General features: G+C 43.9%; 1 protein-coding gene across 2 annotated transcripts in view; it reads left to right on the top strand.

Annotated features, from left to right (window-relative positions):
* CACNA1C (calcium voltage-gated channel subunit alpha1 C) overlaps nucleotides 1–21,994 on the top strand; it is a 708,026-nt gene extending 686,032 nt beyond the window's left edge. Inside the window, exons 40-49 of one of the 2 annotated variants that reach the window (XM_043540181.1) lie at nucleotides 1,048–1,149; nucleotides 2,907–3,034; nucleotides 4,417–4,551; nucleotides 5,660–6,012; nucleotides 6,930–6,956; nucleotides 8,713–8,841; nucleotides 9,398–9,507; nucleotides 10,489–10,592; nucleotides 14,010–14,336; nucleotides 14,634–21,994. In XM_043540181.1, the coding sequence (XP_043396116.1) occupies nucleotides 1,048–1,149; nucleotides 2,907–3,034; nucleotides 4,417–4,551; nucleotides 5,660–6,012; nucleotides 6,930–6,956; nucleotides 8,713–8,841; nucleotides 9,398–9,507; nucleotides 10,489–10,592; nucleotides 14,010–14,336; nucleotides 14,634–14,930 (1,712 nt within the window). In that variant the 3' untranslated portion in view covers nucleotides 14,931–21,994. The remainder of the gene's footprint in view (nucleotides 1–1,047; nucleotides 1,150–2,906; nucleotides 3,035–4,416; nucleotides 4,552–5,659; nucleotides 6,013–6,929; nucleotides 6,957–8,712; nucleotides 8,842–9,397; nucleotides 9,508–10,488; nucleotides 10,593–14,009; nucleotides 14,337–14,633) is intronic. The other variant, XM_043540183.1, reaches the window with a different exon arrangement.
* Nucleotides 21,995–23,930: the final 1,936 nt, after the last annotated feature.

Here is a 23,930-nt window from a genome sequence, read left to right as displayed (position 1 = left end):
GCCGGAAGGAAGGGAATTCCATGCATAAGGGACTGCATGGAAGAAGGGGCATACACGAGAGTCAGAAAAATAAACCAAAGGGGCTGTAAGGTGGAAGGGGATCACAGACAATGGAGATACTAATATTTACTCACTCCCAGAGGTGTTGTGTTGCTTGATTCAGTAATGTCTGTTAAGGGGTTAGAGTTCCTTGGATGCAATATGCAATATCCTAGTCCCTGGTATGGTCCCCTCAAGTACTTTTGTACCATACTTATGTGCCTCGCAGGTGGAACCTATTAAGCTCTCAAAGCCCTTCCTCATAAAATGAGCAAGAATACCTTTAAAATACCCTTTGTATTAGTTCATCAGAATGCTTTGCATGTCTCTAGTACCTTCCCTGTAGCACTTCATACACCACCAAATTCAGACTCTCAACTTCCCTGTGAGGTGGGTAGTATCTATGCTTTGCAGATGGGGAAATTGTGGCACAGAGCGGGGAAGAGCTGGGAGTAGAATCCAGGTCTCCTGACTACTAGCTGTTCTGTTACTATAAGATGGTTCTTCCTTTGGAAATATTTCCCCTCCACAGGCCCTTTCCTGTCACAGCTCTGACTTCACGGGACCTCCGGAAAGGCGGGAAGTGCTGTATCAGATCATGCATGTGGTCATTTATAGCATAAAACGGTGCTACAGTTTTCTGTCTCCCTTGGCCAGGCTGCCCAGGCAGTGCCCATCCAGAGCAGACATCCAACCACACCCAGAATCAGAATGTGCGCTCCCACCTTTCCATCTCTCCATGGGAGGTGTGAGCAGCTCCTGACTCTCTGCACATTTCCGAATGAGACTGCCTGCTGTGAGCATGAGGGAGTAAGCCATGGTCAGACATTCCCATTGCCCACATCCAATTGCCCTCTGCTACTCTTGAAGTGTTCTCCTGCTGTAAGAGAGTGCATTCGGCAGACTTTTGAGCCATTCTTTTCCTTTTGGGATGCCGGAGCATAGGTGTGAAATTTTCTCCACTGCTGGAGCTGGCTTAATTCCTCTGTTCACTGATTCCCCTGGCAGGTAACCTGGAGCAAGCCAATGAGGAGCTGCGAGCGATCATTAAGAAAATCTGGAAGCGCACCAGCATGAAGCTGCTGGATCAGGTTGTGCCCCCGGCAGGTGGTGAGCAAACTAGCCTTTCCTTGTCTGTCTGTCTTGTCACCCCTTTCTCTACCTGCTGTTTGTCTTTCCATAATCCTGTCACTTTTGTGGTTCTGGGTAGGATATGGGAGGCGTGCTTTCCTCTACAGGATGGTATGTGTCAGACTGGACATTATAGCAGATTGAGTGCAGATCATGCCTGTACCAATGTAACCCTCTAAATGGGCAACTTTTGGGAGGAGGTGGAGATGTCAGGGTGGGAGAGAAAACAATATTCTCAGATGCATACACCAGATCTAAATGGAGTGATGTTTACAGTTCTCTACACACTCCCAGTGAGCCAAGGACAACAGGATTTTGCCTTGCATTGCCCATGGCCTTTCTCTGGAGGCCTAGATGCTTATCAGTATTGCATAACACTAATGTGATCCCTGGTACAGGGTGTTCTATTTATTTGCCTTGTCAGTAACTATTTGATGCCAGGGAGAGAAGCAATAAACATTTAGTAGCTGTAGGCAGGGCATATAAGAGCAGAGTAACATCACTTTTATCAGTGTGTCAAAAATAAACCTTCAACCTTGAGCTAAGGCTGTGGCCTCTTCTCCTGGGTTCCTAGGCCTGTGCTTTGTACTCCTGTCAGATCCATATGGACACAGGGGGCCAGATTCTCAGCTGGTGTAAATTGGAATAGATCCACATCTGGCCCAGTATATTATTGAGGTAGATTTGGGGAGTATGCACCGGGATTTTATCTGAGGCATGCTTTCTGTCCCTTTCCCCCTCCCTTCCTTTTCTGCTACCTACTTTGTGTCTCACTCTCCCCTCTCACCCTCTGTCCCATTTTTCTCTTTCCCACAGCCCCTTTATCCCTCCCTCTTTACCCTCCCACAGCCCCTCCTCTTAGCCCATCCTCCCCCAACTCCTGACCCCCTCAGAGCATAAGAACAATGACCCCCTTCTCTTCTGGTCCATCCATCTCCTGACAGCTCATCCTAGGCAGGAGCATGATTGACACTGGTGGTTTCCAGATATTGGGTGTCTGGTCTCCCCTCTTGTACCTTAATAATGAGCCTTCATGCTGGGCTGGGGAGGCGCAGCAGCGCTGCATTATTCCTGACCCCCCATTCAGGCTGTCACTCAGAATTGCACCTTGGGGATTGTCTATAGTTAAGGTCAGATCCTGAAGTCTTTGCTCAGCCCATGTCCTCACAGAAGTCAATGCCCCACAAAACTTCCATTGACTTCAGGTGAGTTTTGCCTAAATAAAAACTGAGTTAAGATTTGACCCATTGACATCAATGAGAGTTTTGGCTGAGTAAAGGGAGAGCAAGGACTGCAGGATTTGTCCCTTGGTTTGAAGCAATCCAAGTTCCCTTTTGGGTTATAGCAGGTACTAACTCACAGTAGGACGTTGCAGATACACTGAGGTCTTATCTGGGAAATTAGTACAAGCGACTGAAATGGTCAGGAGCCATGTCTTTATAGCAAATGTACCCATCAGGTGGCCCTGCAGTTAGAGGCATTCTATACCAGTGTAGCTAACCTATGCCCATAGATGTAAGCCATCTCTGACCCCCACAGAGCCTCTGCAAACAGCTATAGCTCTGGAGTAAATGTGCCCTCTAGCCTGCTGTACTTGTACCCTCAAAACAAATGTCTTTGCCTTTCTTTGGTTCCTGGTATTTCTTCTGTAAATGGCAAAGCTTTGCAGCTTGTACTGGTGAATTCACTCTTTAAAATCAGCTGCTTGCTTGCTTTTGGAAATATCCCCCATACAGATGATGAGGTGACAGTTGGGAAGTTTTATGCCACTTTCCTAATCCAAGAGTATTTCCGGAAATTCAAGAAACGTAAAGAACAAGGCCTCGTGGGCAAACCCTCACAGCGGAATGCTCTCTCCTTGCAGGTGAGTCATGGGCAGATACGGGCCTGAGTGACACAGGAGTGAAACAAGGACATAGAGCTGGAGGTTTAATATGTTTTTACACCTCCTTAACCTTGTTACAGTCAAGGACACTTGGCCATGCCTCCTTCCCAGCAAGTGCCATGCACTTTGGGGACTGTATTGAGCAACGGACAGCCCCCACACCCCATTAGAGGGAACACTGGAGGCACCTTGAGCTGCCACGTCAACCCCTCCAGATAGACGTACATCTGTCAAAGGCCATGCACCCTTCCTTATGTTGGCAGGATGCTGGGGTGAATTATGTTTATAGTTGATAAGTCCATTGGTAATGTTTGGGAAGTGCTTTGGGTTCCATTTGGATAGCTGGTACTAAATAAATGTAAGATTGTTACTGTTGTCATGTTTCATCCTAAACCCCTCTGAGGAGGGAGTCATTATGGATAAATAAGGGACGGTATCTGGCAGTTAAAAAAAAACAAGGCAGATGCCTGGATTCAAGAGGCATCATAGTCCAGTGGATAGGGCATGGGGCTATGAGTCCTGGGATCTAGTCTCAGTTCTGCCACTGATTCACTATGCGGACTGCTAGATTGTGTGTCAGAAGCTTCCACTGCATTTCTGAAAAAAGAATTTTGCGTTGATTACAGCTGCAGAACTCAGGGCAAGCCCCAGCTCTATAGACTTCTGAAACTGTTACAGTAAGAAAGAGAGATAATACTGGACTCCAAGCAAATAATGTGCCATGTGAGAAATAGGCTGATATGTACACAGCATCAGCATAGGACAGCTTAACTGTTTCCTAGAACAACACTAATTGAGACACGTTCCAATTAATAAGGTTTGGTAAATGCTGGGTATAGTTTCTGGCTAAAATTTCCAAATTTGGGTGCTAAAATTCAGCTCTCCATTCCATATTTAAGTACCTGAATAAAACTGGCCTGATTTTCAAAGATGCTGAACTCCCACTGACTTCAGCTGAAGTGTAGGTGCTCAGCTCTTTTATTTGTGTGCCTGAATATGGATTTAGGAGCCAAACCCTAAAGCACCCACGCTTGCTCATTTGGGCTTGCGTGTTCATGCACATGTGCTGTACTTGTTAAAAGAAGCACCTGGTAATGAAGAGTCCTGGGTTCTATTTCCAATTCTGCCAGAAATTTGCTATGCAGCCTTTAGCAACTTACCCTCTTTGTGAGTTGGTCTCGCCACCTCTAAAATGGGAATGGGGTAACAGTACCTGCTGACCTTACAGGGTGGTGGTGAGGTTAAATTAATCAATGTTCATAAAGTCCTTGGCAACAGATGATGTGCAGTGTAAAGTGATACTGTTTTTATTGCTCACCTAACTACATGAAGACAGAGTGTTACATGGTACTGTTTTCCAGGCCGGGTTGCGCACATTGCACGACATTGGGCCAGAGATCCGACGGGCGATCTCCGGAGACCTGACAGCCGAAGAAGAGCTAGACAAGGCCATGAAAGAAGCTGTTTCTGCTGCCTCTGAAGATGATATCTTCAGGGTAGGTGCTGGTGCTGTAATCCTTCTTTGCCTCTTGAATGAGGCTACATGCTGAGCCCAATACATTAGATTGGGGAGTGCTATATGGTACATTTCAGTTTCTCCCTCTCAGTTTCCCAGGCTGTTTTAGAGAACAGAAATGGAAAATATAAAGCTATAAGTCAAATAGAATCAGATGGCCAAATCCTGAGGGCCTCATGTAGTTTTCACTCCATTTTTCCTCAGTGGGAGTTTTGCCTGAGTAAAGACTAAATACGGTCCAACTGAGAATGTCAGGGTTTGACCCACAAAAATTGAAAAAACAAATCAGGTCATCACGTCCATGTTCCATCCTACGCATTATTGATCCACTACATTCTCTAGTGCTTCGTTTAGTCCACTTTTAAGCGACCCAAGCAATGGGTCTTCCAGCACTTCCCTGGGAGACAGTCCCACCCCTCATACATCTCACCATGGAGAATTTTTTTCTGAACAATCAGCCTAAATTTTCTTTTTCTTAGTTACGCCCTTTGGGCAACCCTCAACATTCCCTCTCCCTCCTTGGTGCCTCTACCCTTCAAATACTTACAGAAAGTTACTCTATCTCCCCTTCATTATGGCTTAGTCAAGCTCTACATAACAGGCTCTTTAAACCTTTCCTCACTAGTCCCTCCTGCTCGTTAATTATTTTTGTTGCTGTTCTCTGAATTCCTTCTAGTGAGTGGATCTCTTTCTGCTACTGTGGTATGCAGAATTGAACGCAATAGCCTAGATTCTCCATCCCACCCAAACTCCACTCAACACAGGAATGGAGGGGAGGTGCAAAGATGGCTCTTCACCACTTGTAGGCATCTCTGTATTCTGGAGCTGGCTCTTGTCATCTATCAGAGCACGACATTAGAGCTCATCTGTAATGAACCCCTCCCGGTCCCATCACAGCCCCTCTGACAGAGATGCCCATATTCTAGGGTTATTTCCTGGTAGGGAGACATTCTGCTTGTACAGGGCCATATCACAATGCCAAATTGGTCCCCAAATTTTCTTTCTCCAAACATTGCTTTAAGGTTTAGTGTCCTCATTTGCACCTAGTCTCACTCACCAAGAGAAAATGTTTTCTATTTTGCTGACAGAGGGCTGGTGGCCTGTTCGGAAACCATGTCAGCTACTACCAAAGTGATGGCAGGAGCTCATTCCCCCAGACATTCACCACCCAGCGCCCTTTGCACATCAATAAATCTGGCAACAACCAGGGAGATACGGAGTCCCCGTCACACGAGAAGCTAGTGGATTCCACCTTCACTCCCAGCAGCTACTCGTCTTCGGGCTCCAATGCCAACATCAACAATGCCAACAATACTGCCTTGTCCCGCTTTCCCAGCCCACCCAGCTACCCAAGTACTGTCAGCACGGTGGAGGGGCATGGCACACCCTTGTCACCCACCATACGAGTGCAGGAGGCCCCTTGGAAACTCACTTCCAAAAGGTAAGCTCCAAAGAAGCAATGGGCTAATGAAACCAACGTATATGTATAATTTTTAAAAAATGATATTGCCTAGTTAAAGTCATGCTACAACAGGCTAGAGGCAGGACAAGGTGCTGTCGTGCATGGGATTTGAGGTGAGCTCTCCAGTTCATCACTTGCTGCCTAGACCAGCAATGCTGCAGAAGCACCACACTCAGCCTCTGGGAAGAAGGACTGCCTAGCACCACCACTGATCAACACCCTCCATCTCCCAGGCTATAAAATTGGTATCTGAAGGGAGCTGCATCCTAGGTTGTAGGGAGGTGTTTTACCTAAGGCAAATTAAATAGAGAAGGAATGGGGAAATGCACTTCATACTTGAAAACACTAGAGGAAAGACTCTAGACCAGTATTTCTCAATCAGCAGGTGACAACTCCCAGGGAGCTCATAAAATGCAATCAGGAGGGATGCGAGGCATTCAGAAATGTACTATAATCTAAAGCAAAGGAAATTTCACTCCCAATCTCTCCATATAGCCTTACCCTTCAAAGTCAGGTATTCACTGTTAACCTGTCAAAACACACATGAATGAATTATATCATAGGTTTATCACTGTTATCATTCATACACGTTTTACTTGGTTATAATAAATGTAAAAGGGTCATGAATATTTCTGACTTCAAATAAAGGACTGCCAGCCTGAAAAGGTTGAGACCAATTGTTCTAGAGAAGAAGAGAAGAGAATAACAAGACGAGGATGCCAGAGGTGTATGAGTTTTCTTGAATAAAGAATCCAGTAGCTTTTCCATTTCCCAGCCTTCCTTTTGGAAGCTATAGGAATTTCACATACTTCCATACTCCTCCTCCTCCTTACTTGTGTTTATGTTACGTTCCTGACATAGTCTTCTTTTTCCCCCTTGCTTCCTTGGTGAACTAGGACACATTACTATGAAACATTGGGACGGTAGGTGTTTCCTCTCATGCTGTAATGGTCTCCAGAGTTGCTCCTGTTGAAGTTAATGTCCAAATCCCCATTATTGTTTCACTTAAGCCCTTCCTTTCAGTGTCAGGAGGGTTAAAAGAAGTACAGTAGAGCCTCAGAGTTACAAACACCTCGGGAACGGAGGTTGTTCGTACTTCTCAAAAGTTCATAACTGAACAAAATGTTATGGTTGTTCTTTCAAAAGTTTACAACTGAACATGGACTTAATACAGCTTTGAACCTTTACTATGCAAAAGAAGAATGCTGCTTTCCCTTTATTTTTGTAGTAATTTACGTTTAACACACTACTGTACTGTGTTTGCTTTTTGTGTGTGTGTGTGTGTCTCTGCTGCTGCTTGATTATGTACTCTTGGTTCTAAATGAGGTGTGTGGTTGACTGGTCAGTTTGTAACTCTGGTGTTCGTAATTCTGAGGTTCTATGGTAATAGTAGTATGGTATCTTCAGGAGACATTCACCAGTTAGGTTCCTCTAGCCATAATGCAGACAACTGTCTGGACTCTGGTAGCTGGATTACCTGGTGGACTCGTATGGAATTTTCACCTCAATCTCCACATGATTTCAGACCTGACCCTTGTCATTCTCTGATCATTGCAGAATGAAGTCTGGTTTAGCCTGTTCTTACCAAAATAGTGTAGGGTTTGACTACAGCTTTGCCATGTGGGCTGATGAGGGAATGACACTGTTATTCAGGACCTTTTCTTCACCCATACAGCGATGATTGCCAATCATCCCCTGTCTGATCACTCAAGCACTCTTCCTTGGATTTTTTTTCAGCTGACGCAAAGCAGCATAAGTATACTCATTTCCCTCCACTCCACCAAGTGGTGTGAATCAGTGACCAAACAACCATGTGTCCCCACTTCTCCTCCTATTCCCACATGGTGCTTCTCTGCCACATTGCTCCCTGCTGACAGCACAGGTAACAGAGTGAAAGTGACTGGACTTCAGATTTCTGAAGCTCTCCATGCTGGCATTTCAGAGATCCAGGTTCTGTTCGGCTGCTTGCACAATCAAACTGCAGCCTAATACCAGGAAGCCCAGCACAGGAAATGGAGGGAGGAGGAGGTAGAGATGGAATTCAAGGTGCTCCACCTACCACAGAATTTGAAAAGCACCCACTGAACTCAATTGAAATTACTCATATTCTGTGATTGGAAAATAAGGAACAAGGATGAGAAAGACAAGGGGAGAGAGAAGATGAAAGAGAGCAGAGGGAGAGAAATGGCTCAGAGAGTGGAACACAGGAAAAAGAGACCATAAGCATCACAGCCCAGAGGGGTGGTATAATGTCAAGGAGGCAGCCTTTGAAATTCCTTACCGGCACTTTGTGACAGCCATAGAAGAAAATCCACCCCGCTCTCCCTCAGGGAATCCATCTCAGGTTTTATACTGAGCCCCATGGGACAGGACTTTAGGAATTTAGTCAGTGCCCTGTGAATGCTCATGCAGTGCAGGCATGATCAATTACATTCATAGTATGTACATCACTACTGACTCTTCATGCTTTGATTAAGGAGCTCCAAGTAAGTGGGGACAAAACAAAAGGTCACTTGTATTTATGAACTGTGCTTCTGTCTTTGATCATCGATTTTTGTGTGATGGCTCGGCACTGGGCCATAACAATAAACGCAGACAGATGGAGCCCTGTCACTTTTGTCTCGGTAGCAGATTTTCTTTACCATATCCAAATTTTTACTTGCCTTTTTTGCTCATTAGCTCCAGTTCCAGAGACAGCCAGCTGGCAATCGTTTGCCAAGAAGAAGTGTCTCAGGATGAGATTTATGATGAGAATTTGAATGAAGACCTAGAGTACTGTAGCGAACCAAGCCTGATCTCTACTGAAATGTGAGCTTTGCAATACAGTGGCCAAGCTGTTTGGGGTTTTCTGGTTGGGGGGCTGTGTGATATCTTTCTTTAAAGACCCTTCATAAGTTCAGCCGAGGGACTGGAACTAGGGGAAGGCTAGTAAGAAGAAACAGGTTTGCAGATAGAACACTGCGCCAGTCCAGATAGCAAAGGATGAAAAAGTGTGCTTAAGCCCAGGCAAATAATATTGGGAAAGGAATTTTTTCTATGACTTTTTGAAGTCCCTTTCCTCCCAGCGGTACCACTGGCCGTGCTACCTCCAGGCCCCTTCACCATCCATTTCTAATGTCTGAGGTTCCCAGATTTCATCACCTGAGCTTTCTCTGTCCCAGGCTTGGATGCTGTCTCTGGAGCATTTAGATCTAGCAAACTAACAAGTTAGCTACATCCCTTCTTCGTGAATAGAGTGTCCTTCCTCTTCCCCTTTTCCTCATCTCCTGCCAATAGTGCGGCCTTTCCCTAGTAGAAGGGATATCCCATCCAGCATGATACCCTGCTCAAGTGATGGCTCCAACCTCTCTGTTTTTCATTCCAGGCTGTCATACCAAGATGATGAAAACAGACAACTGACTCCACCTGAAAACAACAAAGGGGAGGGCTCCAAGCTGTCTCCAAAGAGTGGATTTCTTCGCTCTTCATCACTGGGTAATATTCCAGCAGGATGTACAAGCTGTGCTTTCGGATGCCTGGACTGATTTCTCACATCTTGCTGGAGAATCCTGTCATGTGTGGCCTCAGGTTTTGATGTGCACTTTGGTTCCCAGGAAGAACATGAGACACAGAGTGCAGGATAAGATCTTGACAATGCACATGTTTTACCAGCAGGCATCTCCATTGCTTATATACAGCTCAGTCAGTGTATAAGTCTATGGTTCTCTGGATGGCATGCATCTATGTGAACTGGTTGATTAAGTCTGCATGTGAACTAGGGGAACTTACCAGAGCGCTTTGGGCCCAAAAGAACCTCCTCATAGAGCCAGCAGATGGAGTGAATTAGTATGTGGTGGTATTTTCTTTAAATATTGAACTGGGAGAAAGAAAATGTTCTTCTTTCCTCTCTTGCAAAAGAAAAATGATGAATTTCAGTACAAGCAAATACACTGAGAATCTGGTGTCTGCTTTAATTGAAACTTTTCAAGTGTTACGATTTGCAGACTAAAGTCAAGAGCGCTCCTTTGACCATGCAGTTTCACAGAGGTACCAGCCCCTTCACATCAGTGAATCTTTACATTGTTGTAACATGGTTCATTTCCTCATCTAACATCGTTACAACTCATTTTGCCACATCATTCAGAAATCTTCTTCTAGCATACCTAGGAGGATCATCAGTAGCACAGTTTCTACTAGCACTATTGTTAAAAAAAAATAATCCCTGTCCAGAATATGTGCTAGTTTTCAGCTGTCTTGGAACACAGCTGTTGGTCAGACTTTATGGTGCTTGACAAACTTTTTCAAATACAGTTGCTCTAGCAAGGTGCAAGGTATCAAGGTAAAGTGGACAGGGCCTATAATGGGGATTTTTCCTCTACACCTCCAGAGGTATTACACTGATCTCAAGCTCAGGTCAGAGAGTCTCTGTAATGTGGTGTGAATGATGATCACAGTTCTGTGCCATTGGCATTGCAGGTCGAAGAGCATCTTTTCACTTAGAGTGTCTGAAGAGACAGAAAAACCAAGGTGTAGATGTCACACAGAAGACAGTTCTGCCATTGCATCTGGTACACCATCAGGTAAGATTTAATTACTAAGCTGCGGCCCACCAACCCAGCTGGACATTTAACATTTGCAGTGCTTACCAATGGCACCACTAGCCAACCTTTCTGAGACCATTTAGGACTGTTTTCTGCAAATATCAAAGATGCTGTTGTTAGAAATTATTTTTTTTGCTCCTGTCAGCTCCTAGTTTCAGGATTTTCGTAACTCCCAGAACAAAGCTGCAGGAATATGCTCTTCAAAGTTGGCAACATCAATCAATACCTGACTTACACGAAGGGGAAAAAACAAAAACCTAGCTAACATCTCATGGTACAAATAGTTAGCCAAATCCATCCCTACTGTAACTCCACTGACTTTGATGGAACTATTAACATGAGTAAATGGAGAGGGACCACCTCCACTAATCAGTTACCCTGATTATTTTTGAAAAGTAAACTGATTACATGAAACTAGTCAGTTTCTTCAAAACCATGACAGAGACATACATCAACTTAGTGCTTTCTACCTGGACATATCTGGATGATTAATCAGCTGTCAAGTCAGAAGAGAATACCTGTCCTTTGTTTGATGCTAAACTGTCTTTCCTTGTCTGACACTATAATACAGGGGGCAACCTGCGGCACATGTGCCAAAGGCGGCATGCAAGTCGATTTTTATTAGCACGCTGCTGCCAACTGGGGTCCCGGCCACCAGCCCCACTCACCCCACTGCCTGCCTGGGTGAACGGAACCCCAGGCCGGCAGCGGGCTGAGTGGGGCCGGTGGCCGGCTGGCAGGAACCGCTGCCGGTCTGGGGTTCTGTCCGCCACCCCATTCAGCCTGCTGACTGTCTGGGGTTCCGGCTGCCGGCCCCTTGCCAGCTGGGGTCCCAGCCATCGGCCCCGCTGAGCCTGCTGCCAGCCTGGGATACCAGTCGCCAGCCCCACTCACCTCGCTATTGGTCTGGGGTTCCAACCGCCCGGCCCCCTGCTAGCCAGGGTCCTGGCCGTCGGCCCGCTCAGCCCGCTGCCAGTCTGGGGTTCCGTCGGGGGGCCCCTGTAAATGTAAAATTTACTACTGGCACACGAAACCTTAAACTAATGAAGACTTGGCACGCCACTTCTCAAAGGTTGCCGCCCCCTGCTATAATATTATAAACTGTTGCAGAAACAGTTTTCGTATGGCACTACCAGCCTTGGAACACTTGATGTTCCCTTAGTTAACTGCACATTTCTGGGGTGCTCTTATTATCTGTAGAGTGGTATTAGTATACATGATTCTTAAAAAGCACATAAGAGGGTAAAGTCCCTGCTTCAAGGAGCTTTCAGTCTGATTCACTCAATCCAGTACACAGATCAACAGTTCAATGCAGGAAGGCCTTGTGGAAGACTGTATTGGGGAAGCATGTCCTTCATTTCTTTCACTGTCAGGAACTCATGGTGCTGCGACAGAAAAACCATCCAGTGTTCCACCCCATCAACATTCCCTCTAGTGTAAAAAATGTTAATGCTACAAGAAAGCTCCACTACACTATCAGAATATGGTCTTTTGGGTTTGGTAATATTGATTGCTGCTCCCTTTCAGTGGGTGAAATTAAGATGTGCACTGTCCATTGTAAACAATCTGTTAATTTCCCTTTAGATATTAAACACTGTAGGAGTCTTCTCATTGTGAATACTTGAAGAGTTATTCATAGGAAAGGCTCACACATATTGATATGTGAAGGATATACACATATATACCTTGCTATGGCCCTTCAGACACTCCTGGAACATTGTCAGTATTGTACTGGTTGGAAACACAGCTTGCTGCATATATCAGTGTATGATCCCTGATTATATTTCTACAACAGGCTGAAGAATCAGTTCAGTTGTGCTTCTAACCAATGTAGGGCCCATCCTGCAGCCTGTTCAATGTAATGGTGCTGCTTATGAGACAGAGACTGCAGGTTCAGGCCTTTAGGGGGAGATATTCAAAAGGCCCAAAGACCAGTTAGGTGCCCATTTTATACTGAGAATTAATAGGAGCTGGGCAATAGGAGCTGCCTTTTGTGCCTTTAAAAATCTCCCCCTTTATGAAAAATGTTTGGGTAACTGACCCATGGCACTAATAGAAGAGTCTTCTGTTATCCCATTTCTTTGTCTGAAATCATCAGCATAGCATAGTTAGAAACCATTCCTGTTTGTGTTAAAGTCAGTTGCCATTGATTTCAGTGGGAGGAGGGCTGGAAAGTTAATGAGGGAACTTTCTGCTTACAGATAATACAAAATCACACCTTTTTATTTTCTGTCAGCTGGCTTCTGATTCCCTTACTCACACTGAGTAGTACCTTACTCTATGAGTTGTCCTATTGACTTGTGGAATAAGGTACCATTCAAGGTGAGTAAAAGTATCAGACTCTGGCCCTATGGAAAGAGGGATTTCTTTGAATCACTTATTTAGTTAAAAGGTACTACATGACTCATCAATTATGTATTTAATTCTTTTGAGGAACTGGGTGGCTCAGGAGACTAGTAATGGATATTGATCTTTTCACAAATAGATCACTACATAAAATCCAGTGCAGGTTGGTACTAACTGAAAGTTATTACCAACTAAGGCTGGGTCTTTACTAGAACTTATGTCAGCAAACCTTTTGCTGCTCAGAGGTGTGAAAAAACACACCCCACACCACCCCAAGCAACGTACTTGTTGCCGGCGTAAGCACTTCACGTGCACAGCGCTATGCTGATGAGAGACGCTCTCTCGCCAACATAGCTACCGCTGCTCATTGAGCTGGTTTTATTATGGGAGAGCTCTCTCCCATCGGCATAACGCGGCCACACGAGCGCTCTTACAGCAACACGGCTGTATCCGTACAGCTGTGCCACTGTAAGCTTGTAAGTCCAGACATGGCCTTAGTGTCACTGGAGACCTAAATGAAATGAGTTGATAGTCTCAGTCCAGTTTCTAGAATAGATATCACCAAAACACATCACCACAATTAGCAGTACATGATGTTGTTAGTGGGATCAGAAGAAGGGTCAAAGATTTGAAGGATGTGGAAAATGAACTACCCTGTCACCCTACGTCAGAAGTGGTGGTCCCTCCGGTACAAGAATGAAGGCATTCTGGCAGGGTTGTGTGGGGGAAGTTTGCACTGCTGCTAACTATGCTGTACCTGTTCCATGGACAGAGGATGTCAGTCTTTAGAGCTTTTGATCTGGCACATTTCACCAGAACAAAATAAGCCATTTTTAACGGAATCTTGGTAATAATTACAAAATGGGTCAGCAGAAAACAGAACAGTGTTTTATTACCCACAGCTGTGTTTCATAGAGGTCAATCCATCTAAGTTCCCAATTAGCATAAACCCATTCAAGCCATCCTTGTACTCGTCCCTCACTGCCTAGTCATTCGAGTCGTGCTTCTAAGAGCGGGCTAGTACTGCATTCTTTCTCTCTCTGTCTGAAGGCACTAGCAGTGGCAGGGCTGAGTCCCCTGCTCCAGAGAAGCCATTCCCCAACAACGTTCTCCCCCCGGTTGTGTGCCACGCCCCCTGCCATGCCCTGTAGCCGTGGCTGGCCACAGAAGACCATCCCGACTTTACGGCTTGATGGAGTGGAGTCCGGTGAGAAACTCAACAGTAGCTTCCCATCAATACACTGCAGCTCCTGGTACTCTGACAGCACCAGCTGCAGAAGCCCTCGGAGAGCCAGGCCAGTCTCCCTCACCGTCCCGAGCCAGACTGGGGGGAGCAGCAGGCAGTTCCACGGCAGCGCTGGCAGCCTTGTCGAAGCGGTAAGTCGACAAAGTCACAGAGGCCTGGGAATGACTGCAGCAGCAACTAGAAATGAGTCATCTTTAGGGCTGCTCTAAGAGGATAGGTATTAGTAGTGCAGACAGCAGTGCTGGGCTTTGGTAGCCATTTCCAGTCAGTGCTTGGTGGCATGAGTAGGAGGAGAGAGAGGTTTGGTTGGGAAAAGGGAATGGCCAGACAGGAGCTGGGATGGTGGATGGAAGGGTGATGGGACTGATGATGCTAGTGCTAATTTTTATCTTTGTGTTCTGTCTCTGGTTTCCCGCTTGCTTTTGAAGGTCTTGATTTCAGAAGGACTGATGCAGTTTGCTCAAGATCCAAAGTTCATTGAGGTCACAACCCAAGAGCTAGCAGATGCCTGTGACATGACAATAGAAGAGATGGAAAATGCAGCAGACAACATACTCAACGGTAACAGCAAGCAGAGCCCCAATGGCAACCTCTTGCCTTTTGTTAACTGCAGGGACCCAGGGCAGGACAGTGCAGGAGAGGAAGAGGAAGAGGTGCAGAACCCGGATTGTAGAAAAAGTCAGGAGGAGCTCCAGGACAGCAGGATTTATGTCAGCAGCCTGTAGTTGCCAGGGCTGAAGCGATGCTGGTTTTTTATTTGTTTCAATGTTCCTAATGGGTTTGTTTCAGAAGTGCCTCACTGTTCTCGTGACCTGGAGTAACCGGAACAGCGTTCTTCATTCATTTCTGTTGGGACGAGCCGCAGAGTTGGGTGGTGTAAGAGAGCTTTTCAGGAGCGAATACAACCCCAGCATGTGTCCATGAGGAGGAGGAAGAGGTGGTGGAGGAGAGCCAGCTCCTGCTTGTTCTCAGTCGCTGCACAAGGAACGACGGCTGCTTCCTGAATGCAAAGGAGAACCTCAGCTTCCTGTGGATGGCCCTCGCCAAAAGGACCCTGCATCAAACGGGTGTCTTTCAACTTTGCTTGTAAAAATCATTTTGCACATATTCTGTATGAGCCTCACCGTCTCCATAAAGCCAAGGCCCTTTTGATTTGGAATAGAATGATGGACTTCTTCTCCTGTGGATTCCAGTACCTTGTTGGGGAGGAGGAAGCAGAAGAAGCCTTAGGGGACATGAGAGGCAAATGGCGACACTGCAGGAAGGCTTGTTGACAGAAAATGCAGAGACTCCCAGGCAGTGGTCTCTGCCAACCAATCAGAGCTCAGGTAGCCATGTCTGCCAACCAATCAGAGCTCAGACAGCCAGCTGTGCCAACCAGTCAGAGAGCAGGTAGCAAGCTCTGTCAAGCAGAGCTGAGGCAACCAGCCCTTTTCTAAGTGAGGTGGTGATGGGCTTATGTAGATCTCTCCTTATTTTTGCAGTTTGATATTTTCTTGAAAGCATGTTCCAATTTTTATTTTGAATATTTTTGTTTTGTTTTGGAGGGAGAGGGGAGAAAGGAGCGTTTACAAAGTTTTGTAACCACCTACCCTTTTTGTTTTGTTTTGTCTTCACCTTTGCAAATGTTAAATTGGTTTGGTTACATTGTATTATTTAAACTATTTTTTCTCCATTGAAATTCGGTAGAAGCTATAATGATAGAAGAGTTTTATCAACCATTATGTACACCAAGAATTTGTAATTTAATTTGATAGTAATTGAAATCTCCTTTTTTTGTTGTTGTTTTATAATTTAAAGATAGTAGGCAATGCACTTGATATAGTCTTGCACATTTGAGTGATTGATTTGGATTCTTTTTAGTGCTAGGTATTTTTGTGAGTGAGTATGTGAGCGGCCCTGAGTGAGCGTGTGTGTGTATGAGTGCATACAGTTCTCCACTTCCTGGTTTTACCTTCAGGAGATCTGTATCTGGGGCCATTTGAATGCAAAAACAAACCACTGTCTCTGCTTTTCAAAGGGGAATCAGTAACTCTTTGCATTTTCTGTTCCACAAGATATGCAAAAACAATGCAATAATATTAATTTTAAAATACAATTGTGAGTTGTGTTGGCATTAAAACTGTATAGAAACAAAATTAAGGGGAAAAACAAACAAAAGTGAGAAGGAGTTATGCTTCGATATATTCCGTGTGATGTTTTATTGCATTGATAATGTTTCTGTTGAAGAAACCGTAATACTTGAATTCAGGTCAGTTTCAGTATTTTTCAAATATTTTTTTAAAATGAATTGCAATTGTGCCAAGCGAATATAATGAATTGAATTAAGTTTGTTTTAAAAGATCACTTCTTGTATATTTTGCTGCATGTAAAGTAAATCATTTCGTATTTGGAGTGTGCCAAGCTTTACCTTTGAACTTTTAAGTGCTTTTCTACGTGTGGTTGGGGAAATGGGTACTAAATATTTTTTTTCATTTTTTAATTTGTACAATGAACAAAGTGTACCTAGTGTAAGTAACTAGTCTGCAATCCACTGACAGGTTGAACGTTACTGATTTTGCATATCTTGTGTTCACTTTCCTTTTTCCTCACTCCCTTAAACATGCACAATTAATTTCTGAATAGACTATCTTGCTTCCTGAAACCAGGACATTTTATCCAGTCTTCATCCTCTTCCCTGTGCTCAGATTTTCTCAATATTTCTTCTCACTAGGGTGGCAAAATCCATATGCCAAGCAGATCGGATAAGATTTCTAGGAACTCAGCTGGCACCAGCAACTCTGGGGGGATGGAATTGTAATAGGTAATTTCATATTTCTTTCACTGAATCTCTAACTCTCATCAGTAATAGAGTTTCCTGGGGTACATGACAGGCAAATGTGAGAGGCAGAGTTATTAGCTAGGGAAAATAATCTAGCTCTGCCCTTAACTGATATTCCAGAGTAAGTGAGGTGAAGAGTTCTGAGTTGTTACTCAAGAGAATTGCTCTGGTACTGCTCTCAGCTGGAGACACTGAGGGTTAGTGACATGAGCCCATATTTTGCACTCCAGTGTGCAATCTCATCATTCTCTTCATACCTGAGTTTATGGGCCAGGTTCTGGGCCTCAGTCATACTGCTTTAAATCTGGCATAACTCCACTGAAGTCAATGGCACTATGTCTCCCGCCCAATCTTGTTATTCACTCTGAACTTCCTCTTCTCCCTCCTCCGCCTGGCACTTGTCTCTTACTAGTGACAAACCAGAAGAGAATTGTAGATCTTATGCAATTTGCTGGGTTTTCCTTGGAAATGGAGTCTTCATTTGGAATCTTGGCTGTCTTTATCTAAAACTCACAAGTTTTGCTCCATTTTCCAGATGGATCCCAGAGTTGCAGATCAGTACTGAATAAAGAAGACTGATCTGACTCAGGAAAATCAGAACCAAACTTTCATCCAAAACTTGAGCTTATTCTGAGATCTGAAAATGTTAAGTATATTATGTATATTGTTTATAGTTTCATGCACATCTGTACTTTCCTGCTTTTGAATGGGGCCTAAAGGAGAAATAACAAAGGGATATATTTGGTGGTATTGTATTCCCAGTGGTATTATAAAGTGGCCAACAGCACTTCAATATGTCCTGGATATTTTACAAGGCAAAGCCTCTTCTCACAAGATTTTCAGCCTAGTTATTGAACCAAAGAAGCTTGCAGCAGTTTAGCTACGCATGGGGGGAGGCGGGGGTCAAAGTCTTGAAATCCTTACTCAAGACTTACCTAGGCAAAATTATGCATAGACATCAATCAGCCCAGTACGGAGCATTTTTACTGGTTCTTTACGGAGACAAACGCTCATGGAGTTTTGCCTATGACTTGCATGTGGATTCGGGATTTTACTTATCTGATCCAAATCAAACCTCCAAACCTTTTGAAGGTTCTCCATTTTTAGTGCTGTGATGCATAGGTCCAGTGCTATTGAAAATGAAGTACCCCCACTCCTAGTCACCTATTTCTGAGAGGGAGTCAGGTGGTAGCGTCTCCCTAACTCATTCTTTTTTACTGAATAGTTCCTTTGATGCAAATTTAGTGGGAGTTATTGGTGCTCATCACCTCTGAAAAACAAGCTATTAATCTGTAGTAGTCTTTACTGAAGTCAGTGGGAGCTCTGGGTGCTCAGCAAGTGCTCATTTCCTCTTCGAATTTGGCCTCAGGCTAGAGGAAGAAGCTTACATCATGTACATCCTTCTGTGAAAACTGCTATTCCCTCAGTGATCACACCCTGCAGAGGACTGGAGAAACCCCCATCTCTCTACTGAACAGTCCTCTACATCCTCCTGATTTAAATCCTTGTACAGAGAGGACAATGCAGATGAAGATGATATTTATAATTGGAGAGTGGTACTAAAATCAGAACTTGCTGATGCCAGCTGTGCTAATTTCACTCTCTTTGGAAGATGGCATTTCATTTAGGTACTTTCTGACATACAGAGTGCAATAGGTCTGAGCAAAGAGCTACTGCCTCCATCAAGAGGAGCAGGGTCTGGGCCATGGTGGGGAGGAGAGAGCAGGTTTAGTTCCCTGGAGTGTCTTTCCTTTCCCTGTGATTTGGAGCAAGTGTCAGGTACAATCACTGCACTGTGAGTGGAAACACTGAAGAAGTGAATGATTGAGGAGTTTTGTGTAAGGAAAAAGAAAGGAGGAAATAGTCTTCATCATTTGAGTGTGGTTGATCTGCAGCTTGTTAACAGTACACTGCAGACTAAAGACATTTCTTAAAAAAACAACAAAACTGCTCTCTTATCACCCCTGGTCATTACTCCAGGCAGCACCAGGCCAGTCACACTGGATGCATTTCTTTTTTCTTCCTTATTCTGTGTGGCTGACAGGATGGAAAAAGTGGGACTGATGATCCAGAGCTGGAGTTTCCTTATCCACGGACCTTTTCTGCATCATCTGCCTCTTCAGCTGGACATATGAATGATGATGATGTAGATGCTGCTGCTACTGTGAGGGGTTCAACTGTTTGATTCCCCTGCCTGACCGCACCCCAGTCTCAAGGGACAGCTGAAGGAGCGCCATGTACAGAATCACATCTATTTCTGCTTTGTTTTCTGACTCAAAACCCTGCCCCCTCGATGACTACGACAACAACAACAAAAAAAGGGCAAATGCATTTTTTTTACATTTCTTGATAATTTTCAAAGCAATGTATCATTGCTTTCTTTAGACTGATGCCAATATAACAGTTGTATGGGTCTCAGCCAGGCTCCTGTGTCTTTTCTGACTGCTAGTTTCAGATTGCTGTGTGAAATGTATGCATGTTTGCACACAGACACAATCCCACAAGGTGATAGACTCACAAGCCAGTCAGGTTGCTAACATGCTTTTTACATGCAGTTGGAGGCCTCTTGCTTCTTACATACAGATGAAAAAACTAATCAGCAAACCACAGAATGAATGAAGCAGCCACTTTGGACAGAACTGAATAATATAATATATATCCACAATACAGCCTTGACTGTCCAAGTGTCATGTGGGACACTGAGTAAGAAGTTCGGAAATCAAGGGATTTTAAAGTAATTAACATCTACCAGAGAACCTGCATCTACTTCAGATAGTTGTGCGTTTTGATAGGTTCAGATAATCAAGATTGTAGTGCATATAAAGAAAATATAAAGAAAGTCCAGGCAAAAGATCTAAATCACTTCTCACTAATGCCAGTCTAAACCAGGTATAATTCATTTGAAGCTAATGAGGCAATACTGATATCACCCCGGTGTGAAATCAGAATCAGGCCCAGAAAATTTATTTTTTCCTTCCTTTATTTTCTTCCCTGAAGGAGCCCGACTATAAATTTTGCATAAACCAGAGCTGTCTAGGTTTTTCATTTTTATTTTAATATCTGATTTTAGTTGGCTTCATAAGATTAATTAAAAATAGGAATTAATTTAGCAGCCCAGGGATCAAAACGGTTCTTATCAGAAGTTCAGTCCCAAGAGAGACCCTCTGCTGCCGCTTTGTTTCTCAGGATCTCACAGTAAAAGCCGTGTGGCCTCCCTGCTCCAGCAGGCCTGACATGGGGGCCGCTGAGAAGGGCTGCAGAGCAATGAAGTGCGTGGTGCACCACTAAAACCAGACAGGTCTCTAACTTAATATAAAGAGGTCTGTGGTATCACACTGGGATGAAAGTCTCTCCTGATATTAAAATCAGCGTCCTGTTCAAAGCCCCTATTCTCCCCACCTTGTAGAGACTTTGCTTAAGACGAGCATAAAGAACAGCCCCTCTTTAGAAGTGAGCAGTACTGTCTAAAGGGCTACCCCAAAAAATGCATCTTCAATAAGCAAACTGCTGTAGGCATTTATCTACTTCAGCATTATGAATGACTTCACAGGAGGCAAAAATCAATAGCTCACAATCTCATCACATTCTCAAACTGTTGTTTCTTTATTCCATCTCATTCAGACAACCTGCTTTCATTGAAGTCCATCACATTCTCCAGCCACTGCTTTCACTTGGTCCAGGAGCAAACTGGCTGGGTCATAGGCCAAATGCTATGCTACACGCACAGACATGCCGCCTTCCTAGAGCAGATGCCCCCCAACCTTCAAACAACCTCCTTCCTATGCAGTAACCTTCCCAACCATCTTCCCCTACTTAGTACAGAGCCTACCTGCCACTAGTCTTCTCATCCATATGATGGATGTCCTGAATTGTTGTCCAGCCAGGCAAAATGTAATCTATTTCCCAGAGAGAATCCGGGGCCAGTTTGCTCCTGGCTCAGTCAGTTAGACTAGTTTTCAGTACTCCTTAAAACCTCTCATGCCATGACCGCTCATGGAATTGACAGATGCAGGGGTGTCCAGTCCAGCTATGACCATTTGAATGGGGGAAGATCTCAAATAACTAAAAGTGAGATTTTGAATATCACATTACAAACTGCTTCATCGCTCAAGAGAGATACTTTTAAAACTGCCTTAACAAATGAATTCAAAATGAGGGAGTCTCCCTCCAAATGAGTGACACATGGCAACAAGGGAAAAGCCATTTTGGGGGTGAAATCTGGCTGGAAGTGGCTGGAATCCAGCTCAGTTCCAGAGGCGAAAACATAGTTTAGGGCCTGATCCTGTAGTACTTACTCAGGATAAACTCCCCTTGACTTCATTGATTAAAGACTGCAAGATCAGGACTTTACAAGGCAGAGGTGGGTATTTTCTTGCCTGCATCTGATTAATTTGGGGACTGATCCTGCAAGGTGCTAAGCACATGTATTTCCCATTTGCTTCCGTGGAAGATTTGGTTGCTCAGCATCTCTCAGGTTCAGCACTTGATCATTTCCTGCTCAGACCATCAGCTATAAATGTTGACAAATGTAAAGTGTTTTGCCTTCATTTTAATTGCCCAGTGTGTTAAATGAACTGTCCTAGGTGTATGCCACCCCAGATGTAAGTCTCCTCTCCCACATTTCTCTCCACCCCAGATGTCCCTACCATCTTCACTGAAGCCCTTCCCAGTACTAGTTCTTTACCACATCCCACAATTTTATACCCAGGTTTCATGAAACCACAGAAATGCTTTTGTAAATAATGCTGTACAGTTTGTAACTGTAAGTGTACGCCTGTCATCGGTGCCAGAGTCCGGCTTGCCCTCTCGCACGTTTTAAAAATCAACGACGAAAAGTTAGAGCGAATGGCCCACAAGTGAGCGATAGGGTCATCTCTGTGTGGGACAAATGTATATTCCTGTAAGATTGCATTTTTATCTAAGGAATGATGTTATTTTAAAAAATTGCTAATAAATTTCTAAACAATGCCTAGATTGGTTCAGTATCTGTAAATTTTATCATAACTTTTTACACATCCATCCCCTTCTCTCAACAGTGTCTAAAAACAAGCCAACTGCCTGCAAACCCTTATTCACTTGAATAGTCACACTGAAGTTAATGGGATTACTCATGTGATTTAAGAGTTTGCAGAACTGGGTCCCTGATACTGACAAACTATCATGATAAATATCACCCTAGAAAATTCAGTTACATTCTATAGTAGAATTACCCTAATTACATTGTAGTTACTTTGTAATGTCTGACTATAAAATGTAACCAATGCAGTTAACCTTCTGGCTATAGGATTTTGTGCTACATATATGTCAAACTGTATAATTTCAGCCTAATTACAATTAAATTAATACCTTAAGCATGAAACTAACAGGGCATTAATAAGTAATTCAGTCACCTATTTAGCTTACTGATTATATGAATTTGTGGCATAACTATCCTGCAATTTTCTTTTATAATTCCAGTGGAACAACACAACACAGTATAATAAACCATAGATAATTACAGCCACTATATTGCAAAGTGATTCAGAAAATTCTTCTTAAAAAAAAAATATATCAGTGATTCTTCTTAAACTGTTTATAAATAGCCTCTGAGCTTGGTAATGAAATGTTGCAATTGGGTGGGGAGGGAGTGTCTTCCAGTGCAGACCATAATCACCGGAAGCCTTTCATTGCAGCATGAGGCTATGAGGAGGAACAGACACAAGCCAAACTCACCATTGGCATAAGCTGATCTAATGTCATTGAAATCAAGGGAGTGGCATTTTCTTATCCAAGGACTAAATTTGGCCTTCAGTTAGAAACATTCACCACAAAACCAGGAGAAACTGGCTTGGTCTCAAATTCCATTACAACCCGAACATTCAGCTCAGGTTTGTTGAAAAGTTCACTTATCTGCGACCCACTCCAGGATCAGGTGAGCCAGGTTATGGTTTTGTGTTGAAACCACGTGGAGTGTGTGGTTCCAACACAAAATCAGATGAAACTCCAAGGTTTAGAATGTATTTGAATTTCAGGTTGAGGATGTGTTCAGACCTGAAACTCAAAGTGAAACCTGTGGTGGTGGAAGGAGGAACTCTATGTACATCAGCTAAAAGGTTTGCACAAGCTCTTGTGAACCAAAAGCACTGAAAGTTACTCCCTACCATACGGAGATATAATACTATGCACTTTCATAACACCTTCCACTTGAGGACCTCAAACCACTTGACTCCAATATTTATTAATTAAAATTCACACCACCTCAAGAAGGTTGTTATATCCCCAGTTTACTGATGGGGAAATGGGCCCAGAGATTGTGATTTCCCCAGGATACACCTGAAGTCAGTGACAAATCCAAGAACAGAAGCCAGCTCTATGACTTTTCAGCCCCATCATTTAGCCACAAGACTATCCTTCTTTTAGCAATAATGGGCATGTAATATATACCTAATTCACAGTTCACAGCAAATGCTGAGGTAAGAAGTGAAAACTAGAGTCCACCTCTGGCTAGCCTGTCACAGGATGGCCAATTTGAAGTCTGGATAACGCTGTGTGTTAATGGAGCTTTCCCCTGAGCACTCCAGCCTTTGACAACATGGCAGTGCCCTGGCTTGCTCTTTCTGTCTGTGTTTCAATGGGCAATTTACGAAGGAAACAACAAAGCCAAGAGTTCTGAAAGGCACTGACTACAGGACACTTGTTGGTCTTTTGTTTTTTTTAAAATCTGCCCAACAAACAATGGGTTTTCAAACATGCATGAAGGGAAGACATGAAAATGGGAAAATAACAAACATTGTAAATGAAACACAACAAGCCTAGGGAGTTATAATGGGATCTAAAGCCTTTCATCTGTAAATTCAGGTTGGCTTGGATCAGCAGTGATAGGAAGTGGTTACTATCTGATGACTCTATGAATTGTGGCTCAGCA

The sequence above is a fragment of the Chelonia mydas genome, chromosome 1, assembly GCF_015237465.2.
Source record: "Chelonia mydas isolate rCheMyd1 chromosome 1, rCheMyd1.pri.v2, whole genome shotgun sequence".
In the NCBI taxonomy this organism is placed as follows: Eukaryota; Metazoa; Chordata; order Testudines; family Cheloniidae; genus Chelonia; species Chelonia mydas.
Note: the sequence above shows the minus strand (reverse complement) of the source record. Positions and strands in the feature narration are given on the sequence as shown.